The 22,439-nt window shown below is 60.1% G+C and overlaps 1 protein-coding gene across 1 annotated transcript in view; it reads left to right on the top strand.

Moving 5' to 3' along the window:
• Window positions 1-22,439, top strand: part of CACNA1I (calcium voltage-gated channel subunit alpha1 I) — a 101,037-nt gene that overhangs the window by 66,774 nt on the left and 11,824 nt on the right. Inside the window, exons 9-25 of the mRNA XM_026479264.2 lie at window positions 879-1,300; window positions 8,127-8,278; window positions 8,938-9,123; window positions 9,391-9,508; window positions 10,250-10,405; window positions 10,864-10,957; window positions 11,761-11,963; window positions 12,605-13,075; window positions 13,371-13,471; window positions 14,184-14,307; window positions 14,600-14,668; window positions 15,230-15,414; window positions 15,864-15,990; window positions 17,248-17,373; window positions 19,797-19,886; window positions 20,454-20,646; window positions 21,205-21,356. Of these exons, the coding sequence (XP_026335049.2) occupies window positions 879-1,300; window positions 8,127-8,278; window positions 8,938-9,123; window positions 9,391-9,508; window positions 10,250-10,405; window positions 10,864-10,957; window positions 11,761-11,963; window positions 12,605-13,075; window positions 13,371-13,471; window positions 14,184-14,307; window positions 14,600-14,668; window positions 15,230-15,414; window positions 15,864-15,990; window positions 17,248-17,373; window positions 19,797-19,886; window positions 20,454-20,646; window positions 21,205-21,356 (2,969 nt within the window). The remainder of the gene's footprint in view (window positions 1-878; window positions 1,301-8,126; window positions 8,279-8,937; window positions 9,124-9,390; window positions 9,509-10,249; window positions 10,406-10,863; window positions 10,958-11,760; window positions 11,964-12,604; window positions 13,076-13,370; window positions 13,472-14,183; window positions 14,308-14,599; window positions 14,669-15,229; window positions 15,415-15,863; window positions 15,991-17,247; window positions 17,374-19,796; window positions 19,887-20,453; window positions 20,647-21,204; window positions 21,357-22,439) is intronic.

The raw sequence follows: 22,439 nt of genomic DNA, 5'->3' as shown, positions 1-22,439 counted from the left end.
ATTTATTTATTTATTTATTTATTTATTTATTTATGGCTCACACAAGCGAAACACCTTTATTCTAGGAAAATATAGGCAAACATAAAGAAGAAACCAAACCACCCAGAAAGAACCTCCCTGACACTTCTCTGAAATGGTTCACAGATCACAGAACTGTAATCCAAAACCGGCCCAGGCTTCTGAAACTCTCCCTGGGGCAGCAGAGGGGATGGAACCTTCTGCCCTCCACTCCCTGCTGTGCCTTCTGCCCCCAGGAGCCAACCCCGACTCTCAGCTTGGGAGGAGGGACGTCTCAGGGGGCTTCTAGAGCAAGGGTCTGCCCCTGCCCAGGGCTCTGGCCTCCTTTCCTCCCCGGGACACAAGCCCCACCTTAGGGTGGGAGAATGGAAGATGGAGAGGCCACCTAGGCTCCCATGAGGGGCGTCCATCCTCCATACCAGCCTGGCTCTTCTAGAAGCTCTTCCTCAGCCATTTGCCCAGCTCCGATGTCAGCAGGCAGGATGGTGGGAGGGCTGGGCCTCGGGCCGGAAGTGATGGCGCGAAGAAGGAGCACAGACAGGCGTGCCCCAGGTGCTGTTCCAGACACACCACACGCAGCCACAGTGGAACCCTTCCCACAGCCCGGCAAGGAGGTGCTCCTAGTCATGGCCTTACACGGGGCAGACAAAGCCCAGAGAGGTGAAGCCAGTCCCCCAGGAAGCACAGGCCCCTCGGCCTCCTGCTGGGAGAGCAGAGTCTGGAACCCAGGAGCTTGAAGCACACACAGGGCTGTGTCCCAGGGTTAGGTTGGGGCCTGGTGTGGGCAGAGACTGCCGCCTCTGAGACCCTCCAGCCTGTGCGACCTGAGGCAACACCCCTGCCTTGTGTTTGCTTTGCAGAGCTGTGCCCTCAACACCGTCCCCTGGACCCGACGCCCCACGCGCTGGTGCAGCCCATCTCCGCCATGCTGGCCTCCGACCCCGCCAGCTGCCCCCGCTGCCAGCAGGAGGCGAGCCGGCGGCCCTCGGGCCTGGGCAGCACCGACTCGGGCCAGGAGGGCTCGGGCTCTGGTGGCTCAGGCGGCGGCTCGGAAGAGGCCGACGGCGACGGAGCCCGGAGCAGCGAGGATGGGGCCTCCTCAGGGCTGGGGAGGGGGGATGAGGAAGAGCAGGCGGATGGGGCCACCCGGCTGTGCGGGGATGTGTGGCGGGAGACCCGAGCCAAGCTCCGAGGCATCGTGGACAGCAAGTACTTCAACCGGGGCATCATGATGGCCATCCTGGTCAACACCGTCAGCATGGGCATCGAGCACCACGAGCAGGCCAGTGGCGGCGGGCGCCGGGTGCAGGGCTGGGCTCGGGTGTGGAGGGAGGGCTGGGTGCTTGGGCCCAAGCCGGCCTCACGCAGCCCGGGGTGTGGAACGCCCCCTGTGTGTCTGTCTCCCAGCTCACGGGGACTGGGTCCTTAGTGCCCAGCCCCGGGCCCAGCCCAGAGGAGGAGAAGCTCTGGGTGTCTGCCCAGCAGGTGAGCGAGTGAGCGAGTAAGCGAGGGGAGCCACACTAGTACTGGGACTGCGGGGTTCGGCTCCAGCTCCTTTTTCCTGAGCAGCTCAGCCTGGACACCAGGCACCCACGGCCCGTCCCCTGTCAGCTCCTGCCAGACCTGACTTCCAGCTGTCACCTTTCCCAGTGAGCGCCCTGTCCATTCTCCCCCAGACAGGTGGAGTGAGCCCTGCCCCAAACTGCCACAGCTCCCTGTTGTCCTTGGCACAAAATACAGACCTTTCTTCTGACAGCCAAGCTTCCTCTGGGGGCAGTGCCTTTAGCCGGTAGGACATCCTTGTGTCCCTGACACCCCCCACTTAGTCCACCCTCCACCCAGCCCCAAGATACTGAGAGTGGCCCCGAGGTGACCGTGCAAGGATTGTCCCCTGTCTCCCTCCTCCACTAACCCCATGGTTTCTTCCGTCCTCAGCGCTGGGTATGTAGCGCGCAGAGTGGGTGTTGGCTGAGTTGAATTGTGTGTCCCAGGCCCCTTGGACCATCGGGGATACTGCTGGAGCTTTGGGGGTGAGGGCAGTTCAGAGACAGGGTCCCCATTTGTTAGCTAGTGACCCTGAGGCCTAGAGAGGGGATGTGACTGACCTGAGGTCCCACAGCCAGTGAGGAGTCAGATCTGCACCCACATCTTTCTGTGGCAAGACTGGCACCCCTGCAGGGCTTAGAATGAGGTCCCCCTTTGCTTCGGTGCCGCCTTCTTTCTGCGGCAGCCCTCCACCCGCCCGCCGCTGCCGCACCCTGGGGTGGGCCACACTCTCATTTCCCTCTTCATTAGCTCTCCAAGCGCTGGCTTCATTCAATTTACTTAAACGCGGCCCCTGGGGCTGCGGCGACACTCTGTTCAGAGCTGCTGGTTTGCCAGCCATTCTGGCTTAATTAAAAAGGTCTCTGGGGAGGACTGGGGGAAGGCTCTCTGCAGGGTAAAGCTGGGGAGACAGGCAGCCCAGACCCCCCTCGCCTAGGGTTCAGACTTCTGGCCTTTCCTGGCCTAGGCATGCCGGGGGCGGGGGTGGGGGCAGAACCCTGGCGAGACCTGCGGTCCCCAGAGGGGGGCCCCGTGGGGGACGAGGTGATGTCGGGGCGCTGGCTGTCACTTCTGGGCGGGTAGCAGAGAGGGACTTATCACAGTGCTCCTGCCGTGGAGCCTGGGCACTGTTCCCACCAGGCCTTGTGGGAACCGGCTCGCGAGAGCCAATTTTCTAACACTCAGGAATGTCGAAATCCTGTTTTTAAACAGCTGGTAGCTTGAAATCGGCCATGGTGGGAATATTTACACCACGGAAATCGGCATACGCTGCGGATCAGGGCAGTTTGTCAGAGGCCTGCTTGTTGGGGTTCTCTGGGTCACTGCCTCTCCCCCTATCCAGTGGCCCGACCTCAGGGGCTCCCTGCCCGGCCTCTACCCCACATGCCTACTGCCACCCCCGCCTGGGCTCCTCTCCTGGTTCTGCGACTGGCCAGCGAGGGGGCCTTGGCAAGTCCCTTGGCCTCCCTCAGCCAGCGGCTCCATCTGGAAATGGGCGCACGGGCCCTGGTCACAGAGTGGCCGGGGGATTAATCAGGAAGCCCGGCACGTAGTCGATGCTCACTGATTTGCGACCACTGATGACTCTTCTGTTCGAGCCTCACATCACCACCCTTGGGGTGAGGTTACCTTCTGCTGTCTGGGGCCTCGGAAAATTAATTAATTAAGGAAAAAGCGAGGGGGAGGGAGAATTTTTTAAAAAATGTTCTTTTTAAAGCAGCCCTGAGTGGCAGCCATTGTTCTGCCGAGCTCTGCGCAGGGCCTGCTGTGGGCCCGCTGGCATTTCTGCTCCACTCCCCTCGGCGCCCAGACACCGCGTGGCGGGAAACGGTCCGCCCCCGTGTTTATTTTGAGCAGCCCTGTCTGAGGTGGTGCCTGCAGGGAGAGGTGGCCCAGGGCCGCTGGGAGGCGCGGAGAGCGGGGAGGAGCAGGGGAAGGCGGGTGAACGCACACAGCCCCTTTCCTGCAGGGGTGGTGACCGCAGAGGGGTGGCATCGCTGGGGCCTGGCAGGGAGCCTGGCATGGCTGTGGGGGTGCTAGAGAGTGAGAATGGGGCAAAGCCTGGGCATTGCTCTCCTGCTCCGTCTGCCATCCCTGCCTCCGCGGTCATGGCCGCTCAGACAAGAGATAAGATTGTGGGTGCGCCTGGCCTTTAGGTGGCCGTGGTTGCCCCAATCACAAGGGATCCCAACGTCCCAGGTTCCTCATGGGCAAAGACACTGTTCCTTGCAGGGACTGGCTTGGGAGGAGGTAACTGGTAAAAGGGGCATCATCCAGGCAGGGGCCTGCTTGTGACCCAGGAGGTGGTCAGATGGTGCTGAAGTCTGCTCTCCTGAGTAGCCCAAGGGAAGAGAGGGGACGCCCAGAACGGTCTGTGACTGAGGCTACATGACAAGCGGGTGGGTGGGGTCAGCTTGTGGGGGGGGGGGCGCAGATTCCTCCATCACTACCTGCTGTCATGTGTTGTCACATTCCTCCCCCCCCCCCGTTGTGATCCTCATGGCAGCCCTATGGGGCAGGCAAGGCCAGTGTCTTATAGCCACTGAGCAGATGGGGAAGCTGAGGCCTGCCCAGATGACACAGTGAGCAACTGTCAGAGCAGGGCTCCAGGATGCTGAGACAGAGGCAGAGGCTCCACAAAGCGGACAGGAGGCAGTGGGAGGCCTGGCCGGGAGGCCTGGCTCCGGTGGCAGCTTCTCCCTCTCCCGGGACTCACCTGTCCAGGCGCACGACTCCTCCCAAGCTGGGCAACCTGCTCTCAGCCCATCCCGTCCTGGAACTGAAGGGTGGTCACTGAGCTGGACAACAAGAAACAGAGGGTTAGGCTGACTGGGCGGCAGGGCTGGGGTGCACACAGCCTCCTAGAGCAGGCTGGGGCATGTCCACTGCCCCTGCTCCCAGGGGACTGCATTCCAGGCTTCTAGATCAGTGGATGGCTCAAAGCAATCTTTATTTTCCCTTCTGCAGCCAGTCTGGCATGACTCTGGGTAGAGGAGGATGGGCTGGCTTAGTGCCCAACATTCCAGCTCTGTGGGGGCTTAGGGGAGAGAGCCAACATAGGCTGCAGTCATGGAAGGCTTCCCAGAGGCAGTGGCACTGGAGATGGATCCTGAAGGTTGACTAGGAGTGCATCAGTGAGACGAGGAGGGACAGGTACAGGGACCAGGAGCACAGGCATTCCCCCAAACGACCCTGAGCCCTCAAGGAGGATGTGCGCAAAGGGCAGGAGACAGCCCAGGAGGCTGGAGGTGCTGTCCATCTGCAAAGTGTCTTAAGGCAGGCTTTGTCCTCAAGGCAGTGGGGAGTCACAGAAGGCTTGTGAGCAGGGCAGTGACATGTCTGTATGCTGAACTGTAGCCTCAAGGCAGAAAAGTGGGGCAGTTGAAGCTGTCAGGGCCATGGGGGGGGGCAGGCCTGAGGGAGAATTCCTTTGATTCAGATTGAGATCCGATTCTATCACTTCCTGGCCCTGGCCCTGGCCCTGGGCAGTCACTTCCCTCTGAGCCTCAGTGTCCCCGTCTATAAAATGGGGATACTGTGGCGTAAAGTTCGAGGCCTAGATGAGATAATTCATGGAAAGAGCTTGGTGCCGACTGGTGTGGGGGGAGACTCTTAACACCAACTGCCATCACCAGCACGGGGTGGTACCGGGCTCCACGGTGGACAGCCGAGGGGCCCCTGCCCGGCAGGATCCTTACTTACCCCTGCAGAAATGGCCAGAGGCTGGGCAGCCTCGTGTCTCCACGCCTGGCGTCAGGCCAGGAGGAGCGGGGCCCCTGACCCTCTCCCTCCACCTTGGGCCCCCAGGTTGCAGCCCCTCCTTACCTGCCCTCTTCCTTCCTGCCTCCAGCCTAACGTGGTTTTCTGCCCTTTGTTGCCTCCCTCTTCCACTGGGTGGGTCTCTGCCTGGCTGTCTGTCTGCCTGCTGTCTCTCACGCTCCTGGCTCCTTCACCCACTCCTGCAAGGTCCCAGTCTTGGTCCTTCCTTATGTTTTCATGTGTGCTTTTCCTTGTCTCCTCTCTCCACACCCCGCCTTTGCCTCTCACTCCCCATGTCCATATTTGTCTGTCCACCTCCCTCACGGCTGACCCCCTCCCTCTCCACACACCCTCCTCCTCCGTCTCACAATGCAGAATAGTCGGTGTTCGTCCGTGTGTCTCCCGCTCGCTGCCTCTCTCCCAGAAAAATGCTTGCGGGAGTGATGGATGGTCCATTAGAGGAAGATTAACAGGTGTGCGCTTGACTAGAGAAACAGCTGCTGTAATTGGGGGGGGGCGGGGGCGAGCAGGTGACCTTTCGGGAGAGCGGCTGCTCCCCGTCAGTTGCGGGCGGGAGGGTGTGTGGCTCAGAGCGGGTGATTGTCATTACGGACTGTCAGCAGCCCCGTTTTCCATCTCTGCCCGCGTCGTCGTTTTGGCGGGCTGGGAAGTTGGCGGCTCCGAGCAGCGTCTGGGCCCTGGCTCAGCCACGGCTACCGGGCCCGGCCCCTCCCCACCGAGGGCCCCTCTCAGGGTCCCACTCCACTTTCAGGGCCGTTTTGTGAGTCAAATGTAATTACAGATGGAAATGGGGCCTTCTCCTTTTCTCTGGGCTTGAGAGGAGCTGGCAGTTTTATTAGGTTTCCCAGGCACTGGTCGGAAGTGGGCGGTTAGATTGGTTTTTCCCCCCCTCTTCTCCTTTTAACCCAAATGGAATCACAGTCAGGCCCCGGAGGCACCCTGTTGCCTGGTGGAGGGGCTGGGCTGGGGGTGGGGGCGCCGATGGATGTCAGCTCTCTCACCTCCCCGCTCTTCCTCTGGCTGCTCCCTCGGCCTAGACATCTTCTCTTCCCCTCCCTGTCACTGGCCCCCCCCCTCAGCTCTGGGGTCTCTGATGAGACGTCACTTCCTCCAGGAAGCTGCTTCTGACTGCAGGATTGCTGTCCCTCAAAGCACCCTCGACTTTTCTCTGTTTTTAGCACCCACCGACTGTTTGTCAGCTTGGGTGCTGGGCTTTGCCACCAGAGCCCGCGCTTCCTGGGGGGCAGGGACAACATCCCGATGCACTCACCACTGGCCGCCCTGGGTAGCGCACGCCCGGCCCGTAGTGACCGCTCAGCAGACCTGTGGCGCGCCTGAACTGTGGGAACGGGTGACGGCACAGATGGATGCGTTCTGGTGGGCTCTGTGTGTGTCTGGGGATGGCGTCTGACTCCGATGTGTCTGATTCCGTGGCTCTGCCTCATTCTGGCTGGGTGGCTCAGAGCAAATCCATTCACTTCTCGGAGCCTCCATGCCCCCCTCTGTGAAGTGGAGATGCCAACAGTGGCCTTGCAGATTGTCTGAGGGTCAGTAATTGTGTTGGGTGTCGAGCTCAGCGTGGGCACGCGGTCAGGCCTAAACAACGGCCCTTCCGTGCTCGGTGACTCAGGCGGGAGCATCGTGGCTCGGTGGTGAGCAGAAACCATACACTTCCCAGTGCTAGAGGGCTCGTGGAAGAGGGGCTGGAGCCCGTAAGGCGCTTGGTGGAAAGGTCCGGAATCAATGTCATCTTATTTCACCCCCTCGTTTCATGGATGAAGAAACTGAGGTGGGGGGGGGGTGGGTGCCCCTGGAACCCTGTCTTTTAGTTATGGCCCAGAATGTGGCCTGTTTTATACACAGCGGTGCTCACATGGTTCCATTTGTAGGGTGTCGCCTGTTGCTAAAAACCAGGAACTAATCATCTTTGGGGTCAGGGGGTAGCTCTCTGGTCAGGGGTTCTAGTCCCCTTCTGCCTGCTGGAGACTCTAACCCCTGACCTCCCTGGGCTCTAGTGTCTTCCACTGAGAAGTGTGTGAAGTAAGGCCCCTCGACCAGGGTGCTCGAGTACAGGAAAGAGCCGGTGTGGCACACAGTAGGTGCACGGATTCTGTCTTCTCTTCACAGGGCACAGTGCTCTCCAGCCTCCCACAATCCTGAGCTGACCATTGCCGGGGAGGGGGAGAGTGGGGAGGGCTCAGTAGGGTGGTCTGCACAGGCAGGAGTGAAGGGCGGGAGCCTTGGAGCCGGGCTTCCTGAGTTCGCATCCTGGCTCTGCTCCTTCCCTGGCCTTCTCTGAACCTGCCTCCTCCTCTGCAGAATAGGGTCTAGTGTGGGATGAAGGGACACGATGCCTGTCAAGTTCAAAAACAGGTCCTGCACGTGGGAAGTGCTTCCTAAATGGGGTCACGGGCAAACAGGGGCTTTCTAGCAATGGCTGGCCTGTCTTCTTGCCCTGCTCTGCATCCAGCCACGTGACCTCAAGTCGGCTTCTGAGCCTGTTTTCTGATCTGTAAAATGGGTGTCACGATGGCTCCCTCGGTGCACAGTACTAGCGTCATTTCCAGATGCGTGGAAGGTCAGCTGGTGGGGTCCCACCATCTCAGTGGACCCTTAGGACAGCGGAGACGCAGCTGGGTTGTAAGGTTCTCGAGGCCGTTGTGCTCCAGCAAGGACTCTTCCTGCCTCCCTGGGGGTCCTGGAGCCCAGGGGCATCCAGAGACAATCCGTGGCTGTGCTCTGGCCTGACCGGGTCCCCGTCCCCTGTCCCAATGCCTCCACAGCCCGAGGAGCTGACCAACATCCTGGAGATCTGCAACGTGGTCTTCACCAGCATGTTCGCCCTGGAGATGCTCCTGAAGCTGGCCGCCTTCGGGCTCTTCGACTACCTGCGCAACCCTTACAACATCTTCGACAGCGTCATCGTTATCATCAGGTGCTGCCCTGCCCCCCGCAGGCTGCAGGCCCAGAAGCCCGGGGTGGGGGGCGGGGGACCTAAGGCACCGACCCCGGCCGGGAAACAAACCGTGTAAGAGCACAAAGGAAACCAGTTACCCCCAAACACAGTTACCAAATATTTAAACATCTGTCCTTCAGTAATATACGCACTTCTCGATTCATGCATGAAATAGCAAGATCTCGCGGCAGGTCTTGTGACTCCATCGTTCCCAAGAAAGGATGAGTATAAGTGATATTTGGAGATCTGTCCATCAACGGTTAGAAGATACAAAAATATCAGCGATTTTGACTGGTCAGAAAGTCGTAGGGACTGCTAGTTGTCTGTGGCTTGTTTACATTCATAACCAGAAGAAGGTTGAATCTCAGAGAGAGGTCAGTGGGGAGACCTCCTGAATTCCAGCCGTAGACTTCTCGTGGGGGGTGTCCATGGACTCCGGGTCAAGAGCCCCTGACTTAGAGCATGCCCCGGAGCAGCAGTGACCCGTGAACCGTGTTGTTCGTGGGATGAATGAAGGAATGAATGGAAGCTCTCCGTCTCTCCGTCCTCCCCGGCCCCCCCTTTGCCCTCCTCCCCTCCCCGCCCTCTGTCGATCCCTCCCGCCTCTCCCCCCCCCCCGCCCCGCTTGCCCCCGCCAGCATCTGGGAGATCGTGGGGCAGGCAGACGGCGGCCTGTCGGTGCTGCGGACCTTCCGGCTGCTGCGGGTGCTGAAGCTGGTGCGCTTCATGCCCGCGCTCCGCCGCCAGCTCGTGGTGCTCATGAAGACCATGGACAACGTGGCCACCTTCTGCATGCTGCTCATGCTCTTCATCTTCATCTTCAGGTGAGCCCCGCCCACCCCGGGCACCACACGGCGGGAGCCTGGGGGAGCATGGCTGGGCCGGCTTCCCCGGGAGACACCCTGCAGCTGGGTGTGAATCCCGACACCATCCCTTAGTCCCCGACGGCCCGGGGCGAGTACTTGGCCTCTGAGCCTCAGTGTTTGCGTCTGTAAAATGGGGCCGGTGCTGCCCCCTGCCATGTTACCGGGTGGTTGTGAGAATGAAACGAGGTGGGTGGGCCCCTTGAGCCGCCTCCATTCCTCCCCCAGCATCCTTGGGATGCACATCTTCGGCTGCAAATTCAGCCTCCGCACAGACACGGGAGACACGGTCCCCGACAGGAAGAACTTTGACTCCCTGCTCTGGGCCATCGTCACGGTGTTCCAGGTGAGCGACAGCATGTGTTCCTGTGTGTCAGGGGAAGGGGCTTCTCCCAGGACCGCTGCTTCGATTACTTTTCAGAGGTGGCCCCGTGGGGAAGCCAGAGAAGACGGGTGACCTGCCAGGGAGGCCCCTCAGTTCTGGCCTCCAGCAGACAGGTCTGGGTGCGGGGTCAGGCTGGCATTGCACTGGCTCTGGGAGCCGGAGCGACCGCCTGGTGCCCATCCCTGCCCCTCCACTCCCACCCCAAGACTGGGGCACCTTGGGGTTCTCCTCCGAGACTATTTCCCCACATATAACCGAGCCATGACTGAATGAGTGTGCGCATCAAGGGCTGGCACACGGTGCGGGGGTGGGGGCAGGAGGAGGAAGGGTGGGCTTGTGCAGGGGCCGGGGGTAATGAGCAGATAGTGTGTGGAGAGGATGGGGCTGTGGGGAAACAGCCAGGAAGGACACCCATCAGTGGGGAGCGAGAGTCAGGGCAGCAAGTGTGGGCTGTGTGCGAGCTGGGGCCCGTGGGCAGAGCAGTGGGTGTGTGAGCGAGGGGCCAGGTGGGCGCACTGCCAGCTAGGACCATGTAATACAAGGTCCCTGGCCGTGGCCAAACGCATGTAAGAAGGTGCTGTAGGTGTGCGTGGGCTGCACCATGCCTGTGGCTCTGCCACCCTGTGGACTCCATCTGCCCTCGGGCTGGGCTGGGGCTTGGGGGTACCCCAGGGCTGAGCTGTGTTCCCCCTTCCCCCACAGATCCTCACTCAGGAGGACTGGAACGTTGTCCTGTACAATGGCATGGCCTCCACCTCCCCCTGGGCCTCCCTCTACTTTGTCGCCCTCATGACCTTCGGCAACTATGTGCTCTTCAACCTCCTGGTGGCCATCCTGGTGGAGGGCTTCCAGGCAGAGGTGACTGCAGCCCTGGCAGAGGAAGCACCCCCATGGGGCCTGCACCAGACTGGGGTGGGGGGGGAGGGCTGCGACTCAAACATAGATCGGGTAACAAGGTCCCAAGGAGGGGGTTGCCAATTAGGTGGTGAGCTTTCAATCACAGGAAGCATGCAAATGGAGGCTGCATCTCGGATCCCTGCCTCTCCCCCCAGGGGTGTAGGACTAGGTCTCTCCATTTCTGAAATTCTAAAGCCCCTAAGGTCTAGATCCTGCCTCCTCCCTTCTCTGAGGCTTAGGGGATACCTGCAGTCAGGCAGATGCGGGTTTATGGCCCAGGTCCTCGTGAGCTTCTTGCTTTCCTTTTCTGAGCCTCAGTTTCCCTATCTGTAAAATGCGGGTGAAACACCCATTGAAAAATTCTGGAGGGAGGGAAGGGCTGAGCCAACCTGCATTCCAACAAGAGGGATGTCTCCCAGGGTGATGCCAATCGCTCCTACTCGGACGAGGACCAGAGCTCATCCAACATGGAGGAGTTTGACAAGCTTCAGGAAGGCCTGGATGGCAGTGGAGGTAAACAGGTCTCCACTGGCACCTAGGGGACCAGGACCCTTCCCCAGAGTTCTGGGTGGGTGAAGGGCACAGCATCGGGTTTCCCCTCAAGCCCAGGGTCCCAGACTGCTAATTCTCTGTGGTTCACCTACATTCATAATGGAAAGAAACACGCAAACCCCCCAGAAGAGGTCAGTGACATTCATAGCCCTCCTGAATTCTAGCCACAGAGCGAGCCACAGTTCACCCTCACCCCTCCACAGTGTGGCCTGTTGGGAAGAGCCCCCGGGCCTCAGGACACTTGGGTTCTGGTCCTGTTGGCACCACTGGGGAGCTTGGAACAAGCCTCCCCCACCCAGGGCCACTGTTATCGTTGGTACGTGGGCGGGACCGTCTTTGCCTTGCTTCCTGAAGTGGGCCCAGGAGTGAGGTTCCCAGGCTGGGTGAAGCTTGGGGCTGGCACTGAACACAGGAGACAAGGATCCGCTCATCCAAAAAGAAAGCTGACATGATGAGCTCCGAGGAGCAATGTAGAGAATCGTTGAGTCGTTCTGTTATACACCTGAAACCACTATAACACTGTATGTTAACTATACTGAACTAAAATAAAAAAAACTTAGAAAAAAAAAAAAAAAAAAGCAAGCTGAGAGCTCTCCAGGAAGGGTGGAGGAGAGGCACATGGCATGGGGTCCAACCGGGAAGGTGGAGGAGGTCTCCCCAGAAAGACTCCATTTCTGTTCCCATCCCTGTCTCTTTGTCTCATGACTTCTTCTGCTCTTGTTCTTTGTTTGTCCCCGCTTTCTGTCTCCATCTCACCCCTCCAGATCCCAAGCTCTGCCCAATCCCCATGACCCCCAATGGGCACCTGGACCCCAACCTCCCGCTGGGTGGACATCTGGGCCCCGCCGGGGCAGCCGCCCCCGCCCCCCGCCTCTCGCTGCAGCCGGACCCTGTCCTGGTGGCCCTGGGCTCCCGCAAGAGCAGTGTCATGTCACTGGGCCGGACGAGCTATGACCAGCGCTCCCTCGTGAGTCCTTGTGGGGTGCTCTGGATGCGTGCTCCCTGCTGGGGTGTGTGGTGAGGGACCCAGGGGAGAAGTGCCTGTCAGTCCAGCCTCAGGCTGGTGCCCAGGTTTAGGGGACCAGACTCTCCCGTTAGAACCAGGCAGGGACCATGTCCGTTGCATTCCTGGGTGCTCAGCGGCAAAGTAGGATGCGGCAACAAAGAATGAGTGAGTGAATGAATGAGTAGTGCCAGTAGGTCCCTTATGGAGAATTAGGTTTGTATCTTGGCCACAAAGTGCAGATAAAGAGCTGGGCTTTGGGTCAGGCATACCAGAGCTCAAATCTGGCCTCTGCCATTTTCAAGCTGTGTGACCACGAGCCAGTTACAGCCCTCTCTGAGCCTTTTTCCTTACCTGTAAACTGGGAAGACCACCCTAACTTGCTGTAGCTTTCTCAAGGGAAGTGAGGTGGTGGGAGGAGATGTGGCCACATCCTAGAGGTGCCCACATGTCCGTGAGTGAGAGCCAGGCAAGGAGAGGACCCCTGGGGCCTAGCCTGTTCTGTCACCCACTCGCCAGGCCGGTGGCCCTCTTAGGGCCTCGGTGGGTGTGCAGGCTGCCTTCAGCCCCAACAGTGGCTTGTGCGTGTGGTGGCTTCCTTGCAGTCCAGCTCCCGGAGCTCCTACTACGGGCCGTGGGGCCGCAGTGGGGCCTGGGCCAGCCGCCGCTCCAGCTGGAACAGCCTCAAGCACAAGCCGCTGTCGGCGGAGCACGAGTCCCTGCTCTCCGCGGAGCGCGGCGGCGGCCCCCGGGCCTGCGAGGGCGCCCGGGATGAGGGGCCGCCGCGGGCCGCGCCGCTGCACGCTCCGCACGCCCACCACGTGCACCACGGCCCCCACCCGGCGCACCGGCACCGCCACCACCGCCGGACGCTGTCCCTCGACACCAGAGACTCGATGGACCTGGCCGAGCTGGTGCCTGCCGTGGGCGCCCATCCCCGGGCGGCCTGGCGGGCGGTGGGCCCGGCGCCTGGGCACGAAGACTGCAACGGTAGGATGCCCAGCATTGCCAAGGATGTCTTTACCAAGATGGACGACCGCCGGGATCGCGGGGAGGACGAGGAGGAGATCGACTACGTGAGTGGGGCTGGGGGCCAGGGGCCAGAGACGAGGATCGAGGGTCGGCGGGGGCGGGGCCCGAGGGGCGGGGCTAGCGTGGGACAGACGCCCCCCCCCCCCGTGAACCCCCACCCCCACCCCCAGTAGAGAGCCCCTCCTTCCCTGCCTGCCCTGGGTGGGGCGAGGGTCCTGGCCTCGCTGGGAGAGTTTGCAGGTCATCCAGTGGCCCCAGTTTGGTGTATGGCTGGGGTGGGCGGAGACGGGCAGCTCTGCGCAGTGTTGACCTGTCTGCACTCCATCCTCGCCTTGCCAGACCCTGTGCTTCCGCGTCCGCAAGATGATTGACGTCTATAAGCCTAACTGGTGCGAGGTCCGCGAGGACTGGTCTGTCTACCTCTTCTCCCCCGAGAACAGGTGGGCAAGTCCAGGCTTGGTGTGAAGGCAGAGTAGGGGGCTGGCGTGGCTGGGAGGGAGAGATTTCTGCCAAGCCAGGCAAAGCTATTGGTGGAGGGTGTTCTGTACCCCAGAGGACCCTCCTGGTCCAGTGGAGGAGGTTCTGCCAGGGAAGGGGAGGATCTATGTGTTCTAGATCCCTAGTCTGGGCCATTCTTGTGCTGGCACCATGTTGGACAAATCCTCACGTAGCCTGGGGTGCTCCCATCTGGAAGGGGCATCAGTAGGCCTCCTGGAGGAGGAGGCCTTTGTGCTAGGTTTTGGAGGCAGAGAGCATTCCAGTAGGTGAAGCAGGGGTTGTGGTCCAGGTAGAGGGAGCAGCGTGGGGGAAGGCCCTGGGGGCAGAAGCAGAGGGTATCAGGGAATGTGTGTCCGAGTGGCTGGAGGTTAGGGCTCGGAGATTTGCAGCAGTGTTTGGAAGGCCTTGAGTGCCAGGGCAAGGCGGATGCCCTTTCTCCTGCGGTGCCGGTTTTTGCCGTGTGCTCAGGGGAGGCCACTCCAAGGGGGCACCCTGAGCAGCCACAAAGTCACCACCTGTTGTGTGGCCAGAGAAGAGAGATGTCAGCTCCGCTAAGCCATCCTAGTCCCCATGTGTGCCTGGGCCCTCTGCCTTTTTCCGGCTGAGGCGAGGGGCAAACTGACACTCACGTGATGCCCACCCCTCCTCGCCCAGGTTCCGAGTCCTGTGTCAGACCATCATCGCCCACAAGCTCTTCGACTACGTCGTCCTGGCCTTCATCTTTCTCAACTGCATCACCATCGCCCTGGAGAGGCCCCAGATCGAGGCTGGCAGCACCGTGAGTGACTGCGGCCTTCGGGCAGGGCAGGCGACAAGGCAGAGGGGCAGGTCCCTAGGGCCTGCCTGGGATATTGTGCAGGGCTTGGGGGGCTGGGAGAGCTCAGCCAGACCCAACACCAAGCACCATGGACGGAGGTGTGGTAGGAAGGAGCTTGCCTTGGGGCGGGCGGGGGGGACTGACGCCTCCTGAGACTGTACAGCAGGGTGCCCCTTGGCTGCAGGCTAGAGCCTGAGCAGGTGGCAGAGCAGCTCTGGGAGCCCCTGGGCCCACGAGAGCTCTCTTCTTTCAGGAACGTATCTTCCTCACTGTGTCGAACTACATCTTCACAGCCATCTTTGTAGGCGAGATGACGCTGAAGGTAGCTCCCGGCTTCACCTGGGACCCTCTCCCGCCCCCGGCTTGGGGACCCTGGTTCTGGACGAGCCTCTCCAAAAGCTTGTCACTCACCTGCCCATCAGCCACATTCCGCGGGGGGCCTGGGAGGCCCATCCCTGTTAGGTGCCAGCCCCTGGGTTGGGCTCCAGGGACCCACAGGGTGTCAGCCACGTCCTCACTCTGCAGGAGCTCACATCCTGCGAGAAAGGCTCATGTAGGAAAACATTTACCGTGTAATGTGGGTACCTGCTGGAGGTGTGGGGCGCAGGGGAAGGATTCCTTTCCGGATGCTTCCCAGAGCGCCTGGCTTTGAATTGGGTTTGCCAGATGTGCGGGCAGCAGGAAACGGGGTGGCCCGCTGGGCCTGTGTTTCAGGGGGTGGTGGGGCATGTGTCCCCTGCCAGACCATCTGCCCAGCCCTCTGCCTGACTGGTCCCCTCCAGCCCCACCTGACCTTGCCCCGCCCCCTCGCTGAGGCTGGCCACACCCCGCCCCGTCCCCAATCACCGAGTCCGGCTGACTCCGCCCATCGCCCCGCCCCCAGGTGGTCTCGCTGGGCTTGTATTTCGGTGAGCAGGCATACCTGCGTAGTAGCTGGAACGTGCTAGATGGCTTTCTCGTGTTCGTGTCGATCATCGACATCGTGGTTTCCGTGGCCTCGGCTGGGGGAGCCAAGATCCTAGGCGTCCTTCGGGTCCTGCGGCTCCTGCGCACCCTACGCCCCCTGCGGTGAGGACTCCTCCTCCGCGGATGGGGAAAGCCCTGCACAGTCTAGTGAAGCTCCCGGGGGTCTAAGTGGACCCCTCGCTCCGGCCCTCCTTACCCGTTCAGTCCTCTGGTAGCACATGCCAGATTAGCGGGGACAGGGATGTTCCTGGGGGAGGAGCCTGGAGACCCTGGCAGGAGGAGGGTGCTGGAAAGGCGGGGCTGAAGGTAGCCCACAGGACTGCTACCCACTTTCTGTGTGTCCCTGGGTGGCTCACTGCCATCTCGAGCCTTCAGTCTCCAGATGATGGTGAGGTGTGGACCCCCAGGGGATGGAGTTAGGGCATAGTGCCCTGCTGTACATATAGCTCTGGGGTTTGGGGTTCTCTGCCCTGGTGACTCTGGGCAAAGTGGGTGCGATCTCCAGACATGGCTGTGGGCTTAAGGTGCCTCTGGCCCCTGTCTGCCTCCAGTGTCATCAGCCGAGCCCCTGGTCTGAAGCTGGTAGTGGAGACCCTTATCTCTTCCCTCAAGCCCATTGGCAACATCGTCCTCATCTGCTGTGCCTTCTTCATCATCTTCGGCATCCTGGGGGTGCAGGTGAGGGGTGCTCAGGCTGGGCAGGCACTGGGGTGAGCTTCGTGGTCAAGGAAGAGGCTCCACATTTCCTGTTCAACTCTCCCGACCTTGTGTTGACCAACCTGGGGGCTCAGGTGGCCCTAGTAGAGCACCCACGACCCTCCCAGCCTCGAGCTCCCAGTCCAGGGAGCAGGGCAGACACAGACTTCAATGTCGGAGTGCAAAGAAGGCTGGGTAAATGGGATCACAGGGGTCCAAGCTACACAGAAACACAGGGCTGGGCTGGGGGCGAGAGGAAAAGCATCCTGGAGGAAGTGGCCTGGGCACTGGGCCTTGAAGGAGAAGTGATTCCACACTCTGTCTGCGGGTGGAAGGTGTTTCAGGGGAGAGTGGGCAGATGTGTGGGGGTGAGCTCAGGAGCTATATGGCTGGTGCAGAGACGGGAGCCAGACGGTGGGCTGGGCCCCAAGGTGGGAGAGACCTGGAATGGCAGCTAAGAAGTTGGGGCTAGTTTCTTTGGGGGTAGAGACCATGGAGAGTCTCTGACACAGGCAAGGCCTTGAGCTAACTGGGATTTTGGCTTGGAGCCAGGAATAGGATGGGGCCTTAGGGCTAGACAGGGAGGAGGAATGAGGCACATCATAAAAGTGTGTGACGGGGGGATGGCCAGAATGACCTGGGCCCTCTGGGGTCTGAGCTAAGCTGAGACCTTCCTCTTTCTTGTCTGAGTCCTGAGCTGAAGCCCCCAGGCTCCTCGCCTGGCCCTGTGTTCGGGGTGGAGTGTGGAGGAGCTCTGGGCACAGGTGTCCCTTGGGGCTGCTGAGAGATCTGTAATAGCCGCCTGGGCAGGAGGGCTTGATGCAACTCCATGTGGACAGTGGCCCTGCCCCTTCCAGGCAGAGTGCTTGGGTCCCGAGAGAGGGTCCCTTTACTTCTCTCTCTCACCCTTAGGGATATGCAGGCAACTTTCTCCCGTGGAGTCCCTGCCCACATTCCCAGTACTAAGGTTTGCGAAAGAGCCCAGAAATCAGACAGACCTTGGCTCTGCCCCTTCCTAAACCTCATATGACTTTGGGAAAATTACGTAACACCACTGGGCCTCAGTCTCCTCATCCGTGAGATGGGCTGAGAGTAGCCCTACCTCACGTTGGGGAACTTGGTGAGATGGTGTGGCCCAGGTTACGGCACAGAGGAAGTGGGTCCCTTTTCCGATGTGCATCCCCTACCCCTGGGAGCACTGGCAGATGGATCCGCTAACCCTGTGGTCCTTCCCCCCAGCTCTTCAAGGGCAAGTTCTACCACTGTCTGGGTGTGGACACCCGCAACATCACCAACCGCTCTGACTGCGTGGCCGCCAACTACCGCTGGGTCCACCACAAGTACAACTTTGACAATCTGGGCCAGGTGAGCGCCGCCCACATACCCCTGCCCTGACCCCGCCCCCCAGCGGATGGGGGTACAAGCTCTTCAGCGCCAACAGCCCGGGGTCACAGATCAGGCTGGGGTCCTGCTCTGCCAGGACTGACCCTGTGACTTCTCCTGTCCAGGCTTGGTTTTCTCTTCTGCAAAATGGGTGTGGGCGGAACTCACTTCACAGGCAGCGTGAGGCTTAGAGACCCTGAGTGCAGCGTCTCAGAGTACATGGGCTTAGGAGGTGCTGCAGTGAACATTGGTTCCTGGCCCCCACCCCCTACCCCGGAGACCCTGACAGGAGTTCTAGAGACAGCCAGACCTGGGTGTGAATCCCAGCTCTGTGCCACTTACTGTAGGTGTGGGCTCTCTGAGCCTCAGTTTCCTCATCTGTAAAATGGGAATGTGATGGCCTGTCAGGCAGGCAGTGGTAACAAAGTATAGCAAGCCCCTGGCCCAGGGTGGGTTTCCTCCCCCAGCACCCATCTACTCTGCTCTCCACCTCAGTGGGTGGTCAGACCCCCTGCCCAGTTCCTGCCTTTCCTTTGGTCCCCTTTCCTGGGGGCCTGCTGGGTGTGGCCCATCAGGTAGTGCCCTGGATGAGAACCCCCAGCGGGCTGTCTCCAAAGAGCTTCATACCCCCCGCACGTCCCTCCGCCCCACAGCTGCTGTTTCTTGAGGGCCCAGCCAGGTGGCTGGGTATGATCAGATGGGGAGTGCCTTCCCCAGGTCGCACAAGGAGGGAACGGGATCTGGGTCTGTGGGACCCCGGGCCTGTGTCCTGCTCCTCTGCCGGGGACCCTCTGGCTGGATGCCATGGGAACTCTCACCTCACATGGCCGGGGGTCCCACTCCTCATGCCCCCTGAAAGAGGAGCCATGGGGCCGTAGAGAAGCAGCGAGTGGGCAGGGAAAGGGGGTCAGGAACTGGGACACAGAAGCTCCCCCAGCCCCTCCGGATGTTCCAGAAGCGGTGCCTTTCAAGTTGTTAACGACTCAATGGTTGATAAAACAGAGGTTTAAAAAAGATGATGTTCCAGGAAGCTGAGGGAAAGCCTGTGGGGGCATTTTATGAGCTTGTTCCCGACTCCCTGAGCTCAGTGCCAGGCCCCGGGCCCTGTTCCCCTGGAGCATCTCTAGCGCTTTCCTATCCCGGGTGTGCTTGATGCCAGGCTGACGCCCCTGGAGCCAGAGGTCAGGTGTTCTCAGCGCATATTTGGGGGAGTTACAGCACGGCCCAGGGCCTTTGGCTGCTCGCTGGGCCACTCAGGCAAGTCGCGGTGTCTGCGGTCCGGTGCCCTTGTCTGCAAATGGGGAAGCGATAGCAGCGGTGTGTGCCCCGGGCCCAGGCTCTGCACTTCAGGCCCCTGTGATCCAGAGCCCACAGGAACATTTGCCCCTTGGCATGTGAGGGCCTCGTGTCCCTCCCTGGCCACAATGTCTCCTTCTGTGTCCCTTGCTCTGACCTCCTGGGCCTGAGCCCTTTTCAGGCAGCCCTCAGCACCATTTCCAACTGGAAGGGGAGAGGAGGACTCTGTGCCCCGGGCACGGGGAAGGAGGGGCCCGTGCGGGGCAGGAGACCCATCCCAGAACCCCACTTCCCTTCCCCGGGGCCCTGGGCCACAACCAATGAGCGAATGTGCTGGAAGTTCCAGGGAGCTTCTGGAGTGGGGTGTGTGACCTCTGGTCAACCGCTGGTGGTCGGGGCTCTGCAAGAATGGCACTGGTGCCGTCTGGCTCAGGAAGCCTTTATTGAGTACCTACTGTGTGCGAGGCACTGTGCTGTTGCTATAGGACCAGCCCATAGTCCTGTTGAGGGGACACGAGCGTGCCTTGGCCTGCCATCTGTGTAGGAACCTTCGCCGGTGTCTCCTAGGCACTCCTCCATTTGAAGTCTCACATTAGTGAGTGTAATTATTGCCGTTTACAGACAAGGAAGCTGGGGCCCAGAGAAGCTGAGAAACTTGCCCCACGTCACTCAGCCCTAGTGAGTGGCACAGCTTGGGCGATACCCATGGCTCCTGACTTCTCTCGTAAGCTCCTGCTTTCAGGGGCTAGAGGCAAGCTTGGGGTGATGGTGCCAGGGCCCCTCATGTTTGTCAGGAACCTTCTAGTTTCAAGTCTCAGCAGACCTGGCAAGCAGGCACTTAAGCATTAGTTACATTCTGTGGGCGAGGGGACAAGAGCCCATGAGTTTTCTTGAGTTCATTTTCAGAACCGAACCCAGGACTCCTGGTCTAGTGCTCCTCCACCCGCAGCAGTGTCCACAGGGTATGTGGCAGGCACATAGTAGGTCCTCAGGAATGGTTTGTTGTCATCTCAGGGAAGGCCTCTTTGTCTCTCTGCCTCTTGAAGGCAGAAAAATGGAGAGCTGTCCGCACCTACCACCCCAGGCCCTCCCCTTCCTGTGTCTTCCAGGCCCTGATGTCCCTCTTTGTCCTGGCCTCTAAGGACGGCTGGGTGAACATCATGTACAATGGACTGGACGCTGTTGCTGTGGACCAACAGGTGGGGGGGGGCTGGGGCCTGGGCAGAGGGCAGTGGGGGAGGGACATGGTGTCTCTGAGGCCCAGTTGTCTAAAACTGGCATCAGCGGGACCTACAGCCCAGTGTCTCCCCCTGTCAGCCATGGCCCATCCCTCGCCATCCTAGCCTGAATCCTCCACCATTAAGGTGCTCTTGGGTAGCGTAAGTCAGGGTTGCATTTGCTTCACAGATCCCCCTGCTGTGCAGGAGAGCACGCCACGCTGGCTTCTGCAGGGAGGGTCAGAGCCTTGTGGGTCTAGAACCAAGTGCAGGAGGAGGAGAGGGGCTGAGCCAGTTGGCAGAGGGACAGGCCCGAGGTGAGAGAGCCCCACGTTCAGGGAGTTGTGAGTCGAGGGCAGGAGGTGGTGGAGGGACTCGGCAGGGCTGGAAGGTCAGGAGGCCCTTGTGTGTCCAGAGCAAGGGCTGGAGTTGAGCTGAGGGCAGTGAGAGTCAGTGAGCGTGTTACAGCCGGGGTGGGCTTGTGGGAGCTCCCCGAGGCTCAGCACCGCGGCGCCCCACCGCCTGCCTCACCCCCTCTGCTCCCCGCAGCCCGTGCCCAACCACAACCCCTGGATGCTGCTCTACTTCATCTCCTTCCTGCTCATCGTCAGCTTCTTCGTGCTCAACATGTTTGTGGGCGTCGTGGTGGAGAACTTCCACAAGTGCCGGCAGCACCAGGAGGCCGAGGAGGCGCGGCGGCGCGAGGAGAAGCGGCTGCGGCGCCTGGAGAAGAAGCGCAGGAGTGAGTGGGTGGCTGCGGAGGGCGGGGCCTGCCCTGCCTGCGCCTGGATCCTCACCCTCCCAGTGCAGCGGCCGGGGGCCTGGGTCTGACCCCAGCCTCTGGGCCTCGGGGGCGGGAAGGGAACAGAGGGTCGACTCTGGGCCCCTGGCCCTGCCCCTTCCTTCAGCATCTGCCTGTCCAGGTGACCTGATCCCCTGTTGCTGTCCACGAGTCCACTGGTGACCCCCTGGTGGCCAAAGGCTTGGATGCATAGCCCTGAGCTGTGGGACCCCCGTTTTCCCCCCAGCAGACCCGGAGCCCCTGCCATGGGCATGTTTGGGGTAGATGGGAACAGTCATTGTCCTGTCCTCCCCCACCTCTTATCCTTTCTCCTTGTGTGTCCCCCACCCCCTGGCTGGGCGGAGGAGACCTAACTCTGATTCTCAGGGCCTGGAGTGTTCTGACATCTCTCCCCTTGCTTCCTCCCTCCCCTGTGCTGTTCCATGTGCTCTGTTCCCCCACCTGGGCCCCAACCCTCTGCGGTCTGTGCCATTTCCCCACCCCCTGCCTCCCCCACAGAGGCCCAGCGGCTGCCCTACTATGCCACCTATTGTCCCACCCGGCTGCTCATCCATTCCATGTGTACCAGCCACTACCTGGACATCTTCATCACCTTCATCATCTGCCTCAATGTGGTCACCATGTCCCTGGAGCACTACAATCAGCCCACGGTGAGCCCCGGGCCCAGCCCCACCCTGAGGTCACATGGTAGAGTTGGGTCCTCAGTAGGCCCCAGGGACAGGGTGAGGCAGGAGGGTCTGAGCAGCACCCCCATTTGGGGCCCTGTGCTCAGGAAGCTCATGGTCTGGTAGGACAAATGAGAGAAAGGGAAATGTCACTTGTACCTGGTGAGTGGGGAGGTGTGTCATTTGGGCCCAGCCTTGAACATGGGTACCAGTGGTAGTGATGTGTGCAATGTGACACTTCAGGACACACACAAATATTAACTCTAATGCTCACAGCAACCAAAGTTGGGGGAGGAGCCTTTCTACAGATTTTGTAGAGGAAGAAACTGAGGCTCAGAGGAAATAATGCTGCCCAGATTACTCAGCTTATAAGTAGCAGAGCCAGGACTAGAACTCAGATTTGCGTTTAAGGCCTACCACATGGCCTCCACTACTGCCCAGGCGTATGGAGCCTGGGGGAGAGGCATTCCTGTGGCCAAACCATTGGAAGCAAACACTGGCATGGGGGAGAATGACAAGTTCCCAGCAAGTTGCCTGCAGCACTTGTGAGGGGCATGTAGGGACAAATGCATTCTAAAAGCTTCAACATATTAGAGCCGGGTGAAGCAGAGCCTCCAGGTGAGGAATTGGTATCTTATTTTAAATGACAGGAGAGGTGTATTATAAATGCAGGGAAAGGAAGGCAGCCATTAGCAGAATAAACAGTAATGGTAGACCTTCCAAATTAACATGAAGAAGTAGGGTAACAATACCAAATATTTCTTGTGTGCCCAGCACTGGACTATTACTTCACTTAATTTGTACAGCAACTTTTTGAGTTAGGTAATGTTATCATCCCCCATTTATAGATTTGGGAACTAAATCCCAGAGAGGTCAAGTGACTTGCCCAAGGTCACCTAGTGAATAGGGAGTGTGTGCTGGGCCAGGAGTCATATCTAAGTAGCCTGGTTCTTAACCGTGACCCTTAACCATTGCCTCATACTGCCTCCAAAGAGGGCTAACTGGACCAAATCAGCAGATATAGGGAAGAAGAAACAGAAGTGTAAAACAAATAGTGCACATTAATTA

Source organism: Ursus arctos, unplaced genomic scaffold, assembly GCF_023065955.2.
Source record: "Ursus arctos isolate Adak ecotype North America unplaced genomic scaffold, UrsArc2.0 scaffold_21, whole genome shotgun sequence".
NCBI classification, from domain to species: Eukaryota; Metazoa; Chordata; class Mammalia; order Carnivora; family Ursidae; genus Ursus; species Ursus arctos.
Note: the sequence above shows the minus strand (reverse complement) of the source record. Positions and strands in the feature narration are given on the sequence as shown.